This window comes from Choloepus didactylus, assembly GCF_015220235.1.
Source record: "Choloepus didactylus isolate mChoDid1 chromosome 23 unlocalized genomic scaffold, mChoDid1.pri SUPER_23_unloc3, whole genome shotgun sequence".
Lineage (NCBI taxonomy): Eukaryota > Metazoa > Chordata > Mammalia > Pilosa > Megalonychidae > Choloepus > Choloepus didactylus.
Window position 1 is genome coordinate 620,986 of NW_023637597.1, and position 14,245 is coordinate 635,230.

At 39.3% G+C, this 14,245-nt stretch overlaps 1 protein-coding gene across 1 annotated transcript; it reads right to left on the reverse strand.

Annotated features, from left to right (window-relative positions):
• Positions 1-10,936: 10,936 nt before the first annotated feature.
• On the reverse strand, positions 10,937-13,481 carry LOC119525021 (cuticle collagen 1-like). Its single transcript, XM_037823713.1, has 3 exons — positions 13,335-13,481; positions 12,689-13,195; positions 10,937-11,002 (listed from the first exon to the last, which is right to left on the reverse strand). Exons 1-3 carry the CDS (start codon positions 13,479-13,481, stop codon positions 10,937-10,939), a joined length of 720 nt encoding a protein of 239 aa, XP_037679641.1.
• Between the last annotated feature and the right edge of the window lie 764 nt (positions 13,482-14,245).

The window sequence follows — 14,245 nt, forward strand, 5'->3', positions numbered from 1 at the left end:
ACTCTGGGCTTGGACAGAACAGAACAGACAGATGTTACACACGCCGGGGCGCTGCAGTTTCCCTTCCATGGTTAATATATGACTTTCGTCCCCGAAGGTTCTGTAGTCATTCTCCTGCATCTCATCACTTGAATAAACTTGATTCCCATATCTGGCTCCTGATTCTTTTTTTTGTGTTCTAATGTTAAATGTTTATCCCTGAATTATACACAGTGTGAGGGAAATTTGTTTATTTTTTACTGTTTCATGTTTCTCTATCTACCCACAGAATAAGCATTCCAAAACTCTAAGATTACATTTCTTTTATTTTAAATTTTATTGAGCTAAATCAACTTGTCATTTCATTCACTTTGTATCTTTACTAGTAATATTGATTTTATCAGTTTGGGGTCTATCTTCCACAGCTTTCAGTTACTTTCTACACATTTTCTAAGGTTTCACTTATTTCTTTTTCCTTTTACTCCTTTTCAATCATGTCCTGTAGGTTTATGTGTGAATTTTTAGAAATGCCTGTTTTACTTTTCTTTTATATCCAGTGTGTTCCTTATCTGAAATGCTTCTCTTTTGATTTTTTTAATTGTTTCAGAGCCCTGCCAATTTTCCCTTCTCTTACCTTAAAAATCTCTTAACTGTATTTTGAGGTCTGATTTGGTAACATATTTATGATTTTTCATCACTTATGCTTATTATTACATGAATGGGTGCAGGGATCAGTGTCATCTCATGATAATGAATAATTGGCAAGAAAACCCATTCTGTGATCTTTTTGGAGAGGAGGATCACTGAGGTCAAGGGCTCCCTTGGACGACAAAAACGTCCCAGCATTTAAAGCATTTGCCAATTTCCATAGTGCATATACCTATCCCATGACCAATTTCAAGTTACTAATGTTTAACAAGTGTTTCACAAATCTCCTGAACATTTAGTAACCAGCTCTTAAAAGCCAGTACATGACAGCCCAAGCTTATCTCCAGGTGAGGAGTGGAAGGACAGTGTTGAAGGAAACCAGTGGCTCTCCTGGGAGCCCCAGGGTGGGAATGTACTGGCAGACAGTGTTACCAAGCAAGGACTCATGCCTGGTGTGCACAGAAGCCAATACTATCACATTGGGATTTTGTGGAAAGAAAAGTCTTTCATTGTGAGTTCAACAATCAAGAAGATGGATGCAAAGCTCAAATCTGTCTTCTTGATCTAAGAGCTAAGGGAGATTTATAGATTGGAAACAAAGGGAAATGGGTATAGTGATGGGATTTAGGTTGGCATATTCTGATTGGCTGTTGGTAGATAAATGCTAGGAGGAGTTAGGGAGTTTAAAAATGCAAGTGCCAAGCCTAAGCCTATGCAGCATGAACAGAAGCTCTACATAGGAAGTCATACATCCCATGATCAGAAAATGATGTCTTTAGTATGATGAGTGGGTGGAAATTTAACAGGACAGATGTTACTATGTTACTTTCAGTTACAGTTAGTAGGGAGTGTGCAAGTGTGGTCTCAGGGAATCCTCAAGAAACTACTAGAGCTAGTTGGGGCTGGCATAAACTGACCATAAAAGGCTCAGGTTGCAGGGAACCCAGATGGTCACAGAAGTATCCATTTACAGCAATTTGTACCAGTTTTGCTTGCAGATGAAGGTATTCAATGCTCCCATGAATTGGTTGAGTCATCATCATATATCATTGGTCATTTGTTCTGTCAGAGTTGGGAGAAGTCATTAAAGCATAGCGTAGGAGAACACCAGTAATAATTACAATAGGATGAATAGTCCTGTCTGTAATATGTTTCTGAACCAAGACCAGATTCCTGAGGGGAGCCAACTAAACAAATCAAATGAGAGAAAACTTGCTTCCATGGCATTAATCTGATTTTTCATGTGAAATAATATTTTCATAACATTAGCAGATTCATCAGGCATAAAAGTGCAGCATTCAGTTTTGATTTAGCACATGTGCCACTCTGGGAGGCAGATATGAGTCTAGAGCTGTTTGGTTTTGGAGGACAGCTTTACGCATGAGGGTGACTTCTGTATACAGCAGGGAAACACTGTAGGGACTACTGTTTAGGGCTTGTTGAGTAAATCTATGAAGGGTTTCAACATGAATGAGGACATCTTCAAAGTCTATCGATGGAACAAATATGGATGCAAGATGGTCATGTGAGTGGAACACTGATGGTGCCCATTTACCTTTTAATAAGAGTAAATTAGCAGAAGGAGGCAGAATGCTATGAATAGTTCTTTGGGTCCATGGCAGGCCTGATGTACATTGTCCTAGCTAGCATGGGGCAACCAAAGCCATACACTGGTGCTCCATGTCCTTTGGGTTCTGTTTGGAGCTTTCCAATAAATACTAGGATGTCTTGACCAATCAGTCCCAAAATCAGTCACTTTCTTGTAATGTAATAGTTTGATAGCATTGTTTAGGGATCAGCCAGACCTTTTTTCTGGTAATATAAAGAACCTGCTGCTTGGAATGTTTTCATTGATCCCAAAAAGGGGTTTTGACCCACGTGGCCATACCCAGGGGTCAATCATATTATGCCATCCCAGAGTTGTATGTGTCCTTCCTTTTCCCTAATAGTTAAGTTTTTATCCCTGGGTGATTGTTTTGCCCATTGTATGACCATATTGATAGTTATGTTATAGGAAAAACTGACCATATACCCAGACACATTGATATCAGTGGACCAATCATTTAGGTCAGCATTAGTTATGTCTATAGAGTTAATGGTCATTGATTGTTTTTGTTTCTCTTTAAGTATCTTAGTGCTATCCAGTCTTTTCCCTGGAGAGCTGAGATGCACCAGGATAGGCCAGAAGCACTGGAAAGTGGGAGCTGACCACATATTCAGCAATTAGATTGATTCATAAAGATGGCATAGGAGGGTGCCCACTGAAGGAAAACATCACCATCAGGGGCCCATTGATTATGCTGGGGCCAATATAATTATATATGAGGACAATGAAGAACAAAAGGAGAGGGAACAAGGTGACAGTAATTTATGACTTAGCTTTTAGGCCTATGTTTCTCTTAAAAAGAACTTTGAGATTGGACGTGTATTTGCAGGAATACTGTAGGGTAGAAAATCATTACTTGTGGAGTTTGTCCATCCACTGTGAGGCTGTTGCTGAAGACAGGAGATCTGCTGTCTGTGAAGTCTATTACCCATTTGGTCCCAGTGGATGGGCCTAGGGAGATCTTGATCCTGGGAAATTAATTTAACTCAAGAGTGAAGGCCCCATGTCTTCATTTCCTGCAGCTCACCAGAAGAATTGGTGTTTAGTACAACACCATACGGCCCATTCCAGTGCTGACATTGTTGGTCTTTTGGAGATTTATTTTTTCAGACATTGGTTTGTTTGTTGTGTTTTCTTTTTGTTTTTTTGTTTCTTGCAATTTCATTCAAGTTTTAAGAAGTTCCCAGTCCTCTGGATTCATGCAGTGAAGAAGTACATCTGTGGGAAAAATAAGGTGGCTCCAAGCGTATTGATTAATAGCAGATAAATTAGCACCTAAGGATTACATACATTTCCTAGTATCTAATTCCTTAACAACATGAGTGTTTTGCTAAATCACAGTGAATTCTAGTCTTAAGGTGTCCCATATAACATTTCATATGAGCTCAATTGGAGCCTGCTTCTGGGAACCACTCTTACCACAAGCAGTGCAATTGGTTAGTTTCTTGGCAAAAGTAGGTTAGTTTCTTGGCAAATCTTTGCCAAGGTCCTCTCTGAGGTGTGGTTCATCTTTTTGATCTTTCTAGTAGATTGTTGCCCCCAAGAGGCATGATACTACCAATGTAATCCTAGGGCTCTGGTAACTTCTTGGGTTTCTCTAGCTATGAAAGCACCCACATTATCACTCTGCAGAGAATAAGGTAGTCCACACTGGGGAAAAAATTCTTTCTGTAAAGTTTTTGTCACTTTGGAGGCTTTCTTGGTCCTTCTTGGAAAGGCTTCTTCCCATTCTGAGACAGTGTCCAAAAACACTAACAGGTATTTATAATTTCCCTGGACTTTGGGCAAATATCAAGCTATATTATTAATAATCCAAATGTAAAATTAAGAGTAGTCTCTTCCTTGAACTCTGCCATCCTATAACCCAATTTGCAGGAGGAACCCCTTCATGACTGTATACAGATGATTGAAGAAATCTATTCCAGCCAACTGAACCTCACAGACCAACCCCTACAGGAAGCCAATCACAAATAGACTTGAGAGGTCAATTGGAGGTTATTCCTATGAATTTTATAAATATTATTTTTTAATTTCTAGTGTCTTAGAATAGGTAGAAAGAAATGACTGAATCCCTTGAATAATTCAGTAGATTTGATTCTTGATGATAATCTTATAACTATATGGCTTTTATTATGTGACCATGTGATAGTGAAAACCTGGTGACTGACACTACCTTTTACCAGTTTGTGGGCAGATGAGAGACAAAATGATGGCAAAAATATATAAATAAAAGTGGTATAAAAGGTATGTGTGGCTTGAGTTTTCTTTTTCTTTATTTTTTATTTTTTATATTTTTTCTTTATTTTAGAGTAATGATAATGCTCAAAAATTGATTGTGCTGGTAAAAGCACAACTATATGATGATACTGTATGCCATTGATTGTATGCTTTCAGTGGATTATATGGTGTGTGAGTATATCTCAATAAAATTGCATTAAAAAAGCAGACTCCAGCTTGAACCCTGCTGCCCTATGCGTCAATGCACAGGAGAAATTCATTCATAACTGTACACAGATAATTGAAGAAATTCATTCCAGCTGACCAGACTTCAAAGTCTAACCCCAGAAGGAAGTCAGTCTCAAGATGTGCACAGAGAGAAGTAGCTTCGTGGACCAGGGATTCTGAAGTGTTGGGAATGCTGTAGTAATCCTCCATGAAGCTCTAGAGGCAAACACACTTCCTCCAGTAATGTCCACCCAAGAGCAGAAAGTATAGCCTTTACTAGAGCCTTGGGTCTAGGAGATGGGAAGAGGAGTATCATCTACACTGCTTCTAAGTATGTTTTTCTCCATAATCCATGCACATTGAGTCATCTGGAAAGTTATGGGACTATAAACCTCAGTTAAAAAAAAGAGAAATTAAACACCCAGAAGTTATACAAACAGTGGTAGAGGCCATTATGTTTCCATTGGAAATAGCTATTGTCCATTGTCTTGGGCATCAAATATTGATACCTTAGTATCAAAAGGAGATAATTTCCCTGGTCAGAATGCTAAACAGGTGGCTGAGACACAAGAGACAAACAACATTTTAGCAGTCTTAATACCTAACATAGGTCTGGATTCATTATGTCCCAATATTCAGCAGTAGATCTAAAGAGAGCTAATGAATGTGGTTTCAATGTTGACTCCAGAGACCCAGAAGAACCCTACAAAGCTATGAAGGATTGGTGGGTTTATAATGAACAAGGGATTATTTTAATACCTGAATATTTTATAGAAAAAAATCATCACACACAAACACCAAGAAAGTCCATATGGTTGAGATGCCATGTATCAATGGCTTTGAAAATTCATAGTTGGACAAATATGTAGAGAATAATTCAAAATGTGGTTAACAATTGCTTCTTTTATGCTAAAAATAATCCAAAGATGGGACATCCCACTCCCATTAAAGGAACTCAAAAGAGGGGTACAGAACCAGAGGATGATTGGCAATTACAGGGAAGCCATCTTCCCCCTTTTTGCTCAAGATGGCATGTCACACAGTGGGGGGCATTCACTGTTGTAGGTTGTCCCAGAGTAAATGTTTCAGCTTCCTGTAGAGGTCACTCATGGCTGTCATGACATGGAGAATACTGGCCAAACCTGGGAAACTATATCTAATCATTTGGAAAAGTAGGCAAAAGGGCTTTAAGTGCTACCCAAGTTTTGCATTAGTAACCCAAGGCCCATCCCTTTTATGTCATGTACAAACAAATTGAAAGGTTTCCTGAGATCTTGGAGGCCAAGGACTGGGGCTGTTAAGAGATCCTCTTTAATAGCATGGAACACCATTTGACCTTTAGCAGTCCAGTCTAGGGTCTCAATATTCTTTATTTAATGGCATCATAAGAATTCTGGCTGTAAGTCCAAAATTTGGAATCCAGATTCAGTACAATCCAGCCATTCCTAGAAATCCTCAGAGTTGCCTCTTAGTGATTGGTTCTGCCAGTCTGGCTATTGCTTCTCTTCTCTCTGGTAGTAAATTTCTTTGACCCTTTGAAAGTTTAAATCCTAAGTATTTCATGGTGGTCATGAAATTTGGGTCTTTTTCTTGGAAACTTTATAGTTTCAATCTGCCAGGAAGTTCAGAGTTAAGATAGCATTTTAATCTGAAACTTCCTTGGTATAACTGGCAATCAGAATATCATTCATCTATGTAGTATGATTCCCTCCTGAAGTTAGAGTCCTCTCAAATCTTTAGCTAGTACTTCTACAAATATAGTGGGGGCATTTTTAAATCCTTGGGGAAGCACAGTCCAACAATACTGATGCTTAGACTCGTTTGGGGGTTTTTCCATTTGAAAGCAAATGGTTGTTGAGAATCTGGGCTCATAGTTACAGAGTAGAAGGCATCTTTTAAATCTAGTACTGTAAACCAACAGAAATTGGAAAATGTTAGAAAAGATGCTTTGGATAAAAGGAGAGGTTAAGGGGAGAGTAAGGAGAAGTGAAATCTCAAATCCAAATGGAAATTTGAAAACACTTCCAGGCATGGTGTCAGAAAAATCCACCCTAGTGGAAAATGTTCAGCTCCTCATAAGTAGAACAAAAAGAAGTAGGGCAAAAGCCAGAGAGAGGTTTGTCTAAAACTTTCCAGAAATTGAACCTCAGAAAATGTTCCTGGCATAAAAGGATCAACCCCAGCACAAAATTGCAACTTTTAAGTTTGATTTCTTTGGTTTTATTGCACAAGTATTTTCTTCCTATCATACTAAGTTCCAAAGGAAAACTCATTGCTATTTACCATGTCAGTATCCCAAAACATGTCATAAATTTTGGTGAGTAGAGTATAAGTAATAAAGTCTGTACTGCTTCCTTCAATGGGAAATGAGAGTCAAGGCCACATAATGCTCCCCTGGGTGCTTCCACCTTTTTCCTAGTTGTCACCCTGGTAACCAAATCAACTTTGAAGTTGATGGGTCCAGAGAAGTTGTATTGGATGAAGAGGAAATGGGAGTAAAAACTGCAGCAGCATTTTGAGAGCAGGTGAACATTGATAATGGAAGAATCCCTCAATTGGCAATTGCTGAAGACAAATATTATCAGCATTGTATTTCCAGTAAGGACTGTCCTTTCCTGAGGTAGGCACTGCTCCTGAATAACAGAGTGCAAGGCTGAGTCGAGTATTCTGGGCCCACATGTTAGCTTTGTCACCATGATGTCAAATTGGTCTCTGAATGCCAGCAGACCTCAGTTTTCTCACATGCAAAATAAGGGAACTGGGTTTGATAAGTAAATCAATGCAACATTGATTGAGGGCCTTCTATGTTCTAGGATTTCCACTGGCATAAAAAAGTATAGGGTTCCTATGATTGAAAGTTTCCTCTTCTACCTCTATGATTCTGTGACAAACAGATGGGCTTGATTTACTGCAATTTCTTGTCCAGGGTAGGTTCATTAGTTTCCCTATGGATGGATAATAACTGAAGAGGAGGTGGTCTTGGATGAGAGGAAAGATGTCCTGGTCACTGCGTTCATGCAAAGCAACAGGAGGAGACCATAAGAGAAAAAAATGCTCCATTTATGGTGAAGGATTTCTGCCCTCCACCTAATCCCCAGTGAAGTCTGTGCAGATAGGAATCAGGCAGGAAGTGTCAAAAAACACAAATTCCATAAGATTATCTTGGAGTTCCAACATACACAACAAAATATCTTTCAGCTTCTGCACTTTTTAGTCTTTCCTTAGCTTTAAATATGCTTCTATAATAGCCAAACCATTTTCTTTCACTGTGCATTATCAAAGCTTTCAAATTTCATGGTATTCTAATACACCAGGGTAACTAATTTACCTGTAGAGTGCTCAGACTCCATGAGAAAAAGTACATTATTCCAGATGAGGAGGCAACTGGATGGACCATAAAAGATGGTGGGAGATTACAAGCAAGGATCACAAACACTGTTCTTCCAACAGATACTTATTGGTGATTATCAATTGTCCCCAGGAACAAGGAACCAGGTTTCATGCATTCCCAGGAATTTCTCTTGGTTTTTATAAGTGCACATGTAGAGGCTGCAGGACCACACAGGCCTGAATGTTGGAGTCTCATTCCTTCTCTACAAATATTTGCATGGAAACACTTCACTGATGACACTCAGGTTATCCAACACCACCAGATTTATCTGGAAATCTTGATCACTTCCCAAATAATATACAACCTAAAAATCTATAGGTTACCCTGCAGTCTTCCTACACTGAGCTCCAGGACTTCAAGGTCCATGTGTGGCCACATTTGTCTTTTCATTTCTGGCTTATTTCACTCAAAATGTTGTCCTCAAGTTGCATTCATGTAGTTGCATGCCTCACAACTTCACTCCTTCTTGCAGTTGCTTGATATTCTATGGTATGCATACATCATATTTCACCATTCTGTTCATCAGTCAATGTACCCTTAGGCCATCTCCAACCATTGTAAATCACGAATACTGCTGCATAAATACCAGTATGCAAATGCACATTCATTTCCATCCTCTTAGTTCTTACAAGCGTTTACCCAATAATGAGGTTGCAGGACCTTATAGCAATCCCATACTTAGCTTCTTGTGGAACCCCTTACTGCCCTCCAGATGGGCTGTATCATACTACTACCCCACCAAAAGTGAATAGGTAGATCCTTCTCTCCATGTTTTCTCTAGCACTTTTACCCCTCTGTACATTTTTCCCCTGCAATTTTATAGATACATTCACATATCATACAATCATCCATGTGCAAGCAATTGTTCACAGTATCAGCATGTAGTTGTGTTTTCATCACCACAGTCAGCACTTGAACACATTCATTACTCCAAAAAACTTAAAATAAGAATAATAAAAAGGATAAAAGAAAAACTAAAAATACAATAAAATACAATTAAAAAGTCAGACAACACCACCACCAAGAATCCCATACCTCTCCCTTATATCCCCCTCTGATAGACATATAGCTTTAGTATATTGCCTTTGTTACAATTAACGGCAGCATGTTACAATACTACTCTTAACTGTAGACTCTACTTTTCCTTGATTGTCTTTTTCCCCCACAGCATCCCATTCTCAACACCCTGCAAAGTTTACATTCATCTGTTCTTCCACATGTAAAAGCATTTTTATATTTGTACATTTAATGACTATCATTGACCACTCTAGATTTCACTCAGTTATACAGTCCCAGTCTTTATCTTCTATCTTTTCTTCTGGTGTCATCCATGCATAAGCCTTCCTCTTCCAACTCTTCTCACAGTCATCTTTGTTCAGTGTACTTACAATATTGTACTACCATTTCTGGATCTGTACACTCAGTCCTGTTGAAGATTCTATACTCTTTCAGCATCAAAAGACTGACTCTTTCCTCTTTCTATATCCTGATAACCTGTGTTCTCAACTTTAACTCTCAATGTTTGCTCATTAATATTACTTCATATTAGTGAGACTAGACAGTATTTGTCCTTTTGTTTCTGGATAATTTCACTTAACATAATGTTATTCTTTTAAACTGAGGTTTAATTTGCATACAAACTCACTAAAATCACCCTTTTTAGTGTATGTTCTGAGATTTGACAAATGCATACAGTCATGAAACCATCCCTACAACTGAGATATGGAAAGTTTCATCAACTCCAAAATTTCCCTTATTCCTCAATGTCCTGGATTTGGTATTAGAGTTATGCTGCCTCATAAAATGAGACGGGAATATTCCCTCCTCCTATATTTTCTGAAAGTGTTTGTATAATAGTAGTATCATTTCTCATTAATTATTTTATAGATTTAACCAAAGAAATAATTTTGCTCTTTAATTTACCAATGAGAAGATTATTTACTAAAAAATTCATTTCCTTTAGGGCTATTTAGATGATCTGGATCCTTTTTGTGCCTGTTTTTAAAAATTTCTGTCCTTCAGGAAATTGCTCATTTTGTCCAAGTAGTTCCATTTATTGACATATATTTGTTCATAATATTCCTTTCATTTTCTTTTAGCACCCATAGGTCTCTAGTGATGTTCCCTTCTTTTATTCATGATAATGGTTATTGTGTTTTCTTTCTTTTTTTCTTAATCAGTTTTGTTAGTGATTTATCAATTTTACTGATTTTTCAAAGGGCCAGCTTTTTGTTTTGACAATTTCTTTGTCTCTTTTCTATTTCAACGATGTCCACTCATATTTGTTATTTCCCTTCTTTTATTGGTTTGGGTTTAAATTACTCTTCTTTTTCTGGTTTCTCAGGGTTGAGATTATACTCTGATATCAACTTTACTTCTTTCCTATAATAAACACTAAAAGCCATCAATTTTCTGCAAATCAAAGGTCTAAGTACATACACCCTGCAGATATTGATATGTTGGTTTTTATTTTCAATCATTTCCCCAGTGAGGAAGTCTAGAATAGCGAACCTTGTATTGGCAGAAAAAGAGCCAGGGGACTAGCATTGTAAATCAGCCAATCCTGAACCACCCTTGATGGACCAATCAAGATAGCCCAGAATGCAAGCCCTAATTTACATAGCTGGGCACCAATCAAAATGGCCTTCATTTGAACCAATCAGAAGTCACTTTTAGCTGGTCCCCCATTGGACCAGAGCGCAGCACCTTATTTGCATGAAATTCAGCCAATCCTAAAACACCAATAGTCTAAGCCCGCCCCCTCTAACCTATAAAAGGGCAAGCGCCAGCGCACTCTGGTGTTTCGCCGGCAGTCTCCTGTGCGAACTACTCGTCGTGTCCTTGGCGGAGCGGCGGCCCCTGGCGGATCAGCGGCCCCTGGCGGAGCGGTGCTTGTTCCAGCTTTTGAGTTCCTTCTCGTTCAGGTCCAGAAACTGGAAAATCCGTTCAAGTAAGAGCTTTGGTTTTTTTCAGTGAGTTGGTAATGCTAGTGGATAGTTTAGCTTCTAAATAAGTATTTTTCGGGTTATACAGCCATTGATTTCTAGTTCAATTGTGTCATGTTCAGAGAATGTGCTCTATGATTTCAAACTTATTATTGGGTGCATAACATGTAGAAATAATACGTATGTCAATAATACAAACTGAAAGAGGGAAACAAGTATATTATTTAAGTTTCTTCTGAAAGTGTTTGTACAATGTTAGTATTACTTCTCATTTAAATCATTCATAGATGTAACCAGAAAAATCATTTTGCTCTTGAATTTGCCAATGAAATTTACCAAAAATAAGACTTTTAATGGCCTAGTATATAATCTACTTTAGTGAATTTCCTGTACATGCTGCTAAAGAATGTATTTAGCAGCTGTTTACTGTCCTATAAATATCAACAAGAACAGTTGACAAGGTTGTTGAAATCTTCCTAATATTTCCTGATTTTTTTTCAATTGTTCATAGCACAGTATTACGTTCTCAAAGTATATACTGTGCATTTGTCTATTTTCCCTTTAGTTCTGTCATTTTGTTTCTGTATTTTGAAGCTCTATATGTTCCATGTTGCAGTAGCTGCCCAATGAACTGCCTTAGAGTTATGAAGTGTCTCCCGTTCTCTCTAGTCACACCCTTTGTGAAGCCGGCTTGGTCCGTTAGCATAGACGTGCCTGTTTTCATACTTCCTCTTTCTGGAGAGTATCTTGCACAAGCTTTTATTTTTTACTCTGTCTGTGCATTCATATTGAAAGTTTATCTGTTTTAATTATCATACAGTTGGGTCTTTTCTGCAAAATGCTTTTTTAATCCAATCTGGAAATTTGTGCTTTAAAGGATGGAATTTCAGTTTATTTACATTGAAAGTAATTATTCATACAACTACTAGTTAAATCTACTATCTAGCATTTTGTTTTGTTTGTCCCAACTAGGTTTTCCTGTTTTGTTTTTTTTTTAATTTTACAGTAACTTAATGTTTTAGTATTCCATTTTAATTTTGCTATTGGAGGCATATTTATAATTTCTAGTACCTTTGTCTTGTATTTTGTTTTCATTGTTACTCTGAGTAGAACCTTGAAATACTATCTTTTGTTTTAATGCAAATAAATTGGAATGATACGCTTGTTTCCCTTTTTCAGTTTATTATTGACATACGTATTGATTCTACATTTGTTAGCACCCAATGATAATATATTTGCTGTAATCAGCCAAATAATAAAGGAAAAGGAGTATTAGTCAAGCTTTGTGTTTCTTTGGGATAATTCATATTTCCATCTAATATTCTTCTATTTCAAGAACTTAATGTGAATTTCTTTTGGTAAACATCTGTCAGCTTGTGTATATATGAAAATCTTCATTTCACTTGCATTTGTGAATGAGGTTTCACTTAATATACAATATAGGTTTCATAATATTCTGTTCATTTATTTTTTGCTGTTTTATGGGTTGGTTTGAATTGAGTTTTGTGTTGGTGGTTTTCTTTGCACTTTCAAGATGTTTTTCCGTTGTCAATGGCTTACGTTATTTTTGAAGAGACGCTAGTGTGATTTCTAGCGTTTATTCCCTTGTAGCAAATGTGTCTTTGCTTTTAAGACTTTATCATCATTTTTAAGCAGTGAGACAGTTATGTTTACGTTTCCATGTGTCAAGTTGGCTCTGGTTATAGCGTCCAGTTTGGTTAAGTAGAAACTGGCTTCATTGTTGCTGTAAGAGGGTTTCATGGATGTGGCGCCCCTGGCAGAAGGCAGTGTGGGGTTGGGGCGGCCGCGCCTCTGGGGGTCGTCGGGGGTCGGCGGGGAGTTGGAGCTTCCGAGGCCGGGTGGCAGGGGAGCCCCGCGCCGGTGAGCGCCCGCCCGCCCCGGGACCGCGGGTTCTGGGTCTCTGGCCCGCGCCGCCCGCGCCTCCCTCCCCCTGGGCCCTGCTGGGGCGGGCGGAGGCCGGGGAAGGGCGCTCGGGGCGACGGGGCGGTCAGTGGGGCTGGAGGAGCCGGGCCTGGCTACCGGGCGACTGGCGGAGGCTGCGGGGTGTGGGGGTGCTGGGGCGACAGGCCGGGGACCAGGGGACATGGGGTAACAGGGCCCCCAGGGGCGGCCTGGGGAGCGGGCAGCCGAGGGCACCGCGGCAACAGGGGGAGGCTGGGGCTGCGGGGAGGCCGAGAGAGCTGGGGATCTGGCGTGAGCCTCCAGGGCCCCGGGGTGGGGGTCGTGTCACTAGAGGGCCTCGGGGTGGGGGTCTTGGCACTGGCTAGTACTAAGCCAGGCTAGGGTCCTTCCACTGCGCCTCCATCTGCTCCACTGGCCCCGGCCCTTCGGGGCCCTCCCGCTGCAGACCCAGGCGCTGGTGGGGGAGCTGCGGGGCTGGGGTGAGGGGTGGTGGGACTGGCTGGCGACCACCGGTTCCCTTTGGGCTTCTGCTGATCAGGCCCATCCCCTGAGCTTGGCCTTCTGCAAGCAGCCAGTTTTGTTTCTATATTCTTAGTTATCATCTTAAGTTTGAGTATTTTTCATTTTCATTTTCATTTTCAGTATTTTTGTTATTGTTTATATAGAACTCGAAAACTTCCTATTTAACCACCTGAAATAAAAATTCCATGGTGTTAATTACATTCACAATGTTAATATCATTACTAACCATTAGCAAAGTTATTTTATCTGAAACAGAAAATCTGTACTCATTAGCAATTAGCCCCCATTCTCCCTGAGTTCTGCCCCTTGTGATCTGTAATCTATTTTCTGCTTCTAAGAATTTGAATAAGTGAAATAAAATAATCACCCTTTTGTGTGTGGTTTTTCAGTCAGTAGAATGTATTTGAGGCTCATCCATGTTTAGCATGCATTAGAACTTCATTCTTTTCCAGGTTTTATAACGTGCATGTACAAAGCTTAGTTTATCTATTCCTCTGTTGATGGATACTTGAGTTCTTACCGCTTTTGGCATTGTGAATAATGCAGCTGTGAGCATTTTACAGTTGTGTTTGAGTCTCTGACTTCAAATCCTTAGGACATATTCCTAGAAGTGGAAATTCTGGTCATATATTTATTCTATATTAACTTCCTGTGGAAACACTAAGCGTTTTTCTATAGAAATTGCAGTTTTACAGCCCCATCAACAATATACAACGATTCTTATTTCCACATCCTTGCCATTGACTTATTTTCCAACATTTAAAGTAATAGTCACTCAACTCGCTG

What these genes read in the sequence shown, in the direction of transcription:
- LOC119525021 (XM_037823713.1), bottom strand. Translation starts at nt 13,481, where the DNA reads ATGGGCCTGATCAGCAGAAGCCCAAAGGGAACCGGTGGTCGCCAGCCA. An exon ending in GGCCAGTGGAGCAGATGGAG is followed by an intron (nt 13,196 to 13,334) that starts GCGCAGTGGAAG and finishes GCCTCCCCGCAG; the next exon opens with CCCCAGCCTCCCCCTGTTGC. An exon ending in CCAACTTGACACATGGAAAC is followed by an intron (nt 11,003 to 12,688) that starts GTAAACATAACT and finishes CGGATTTTCCAG; the next exon opens with TTTCTGGACCTGAACGAGAA.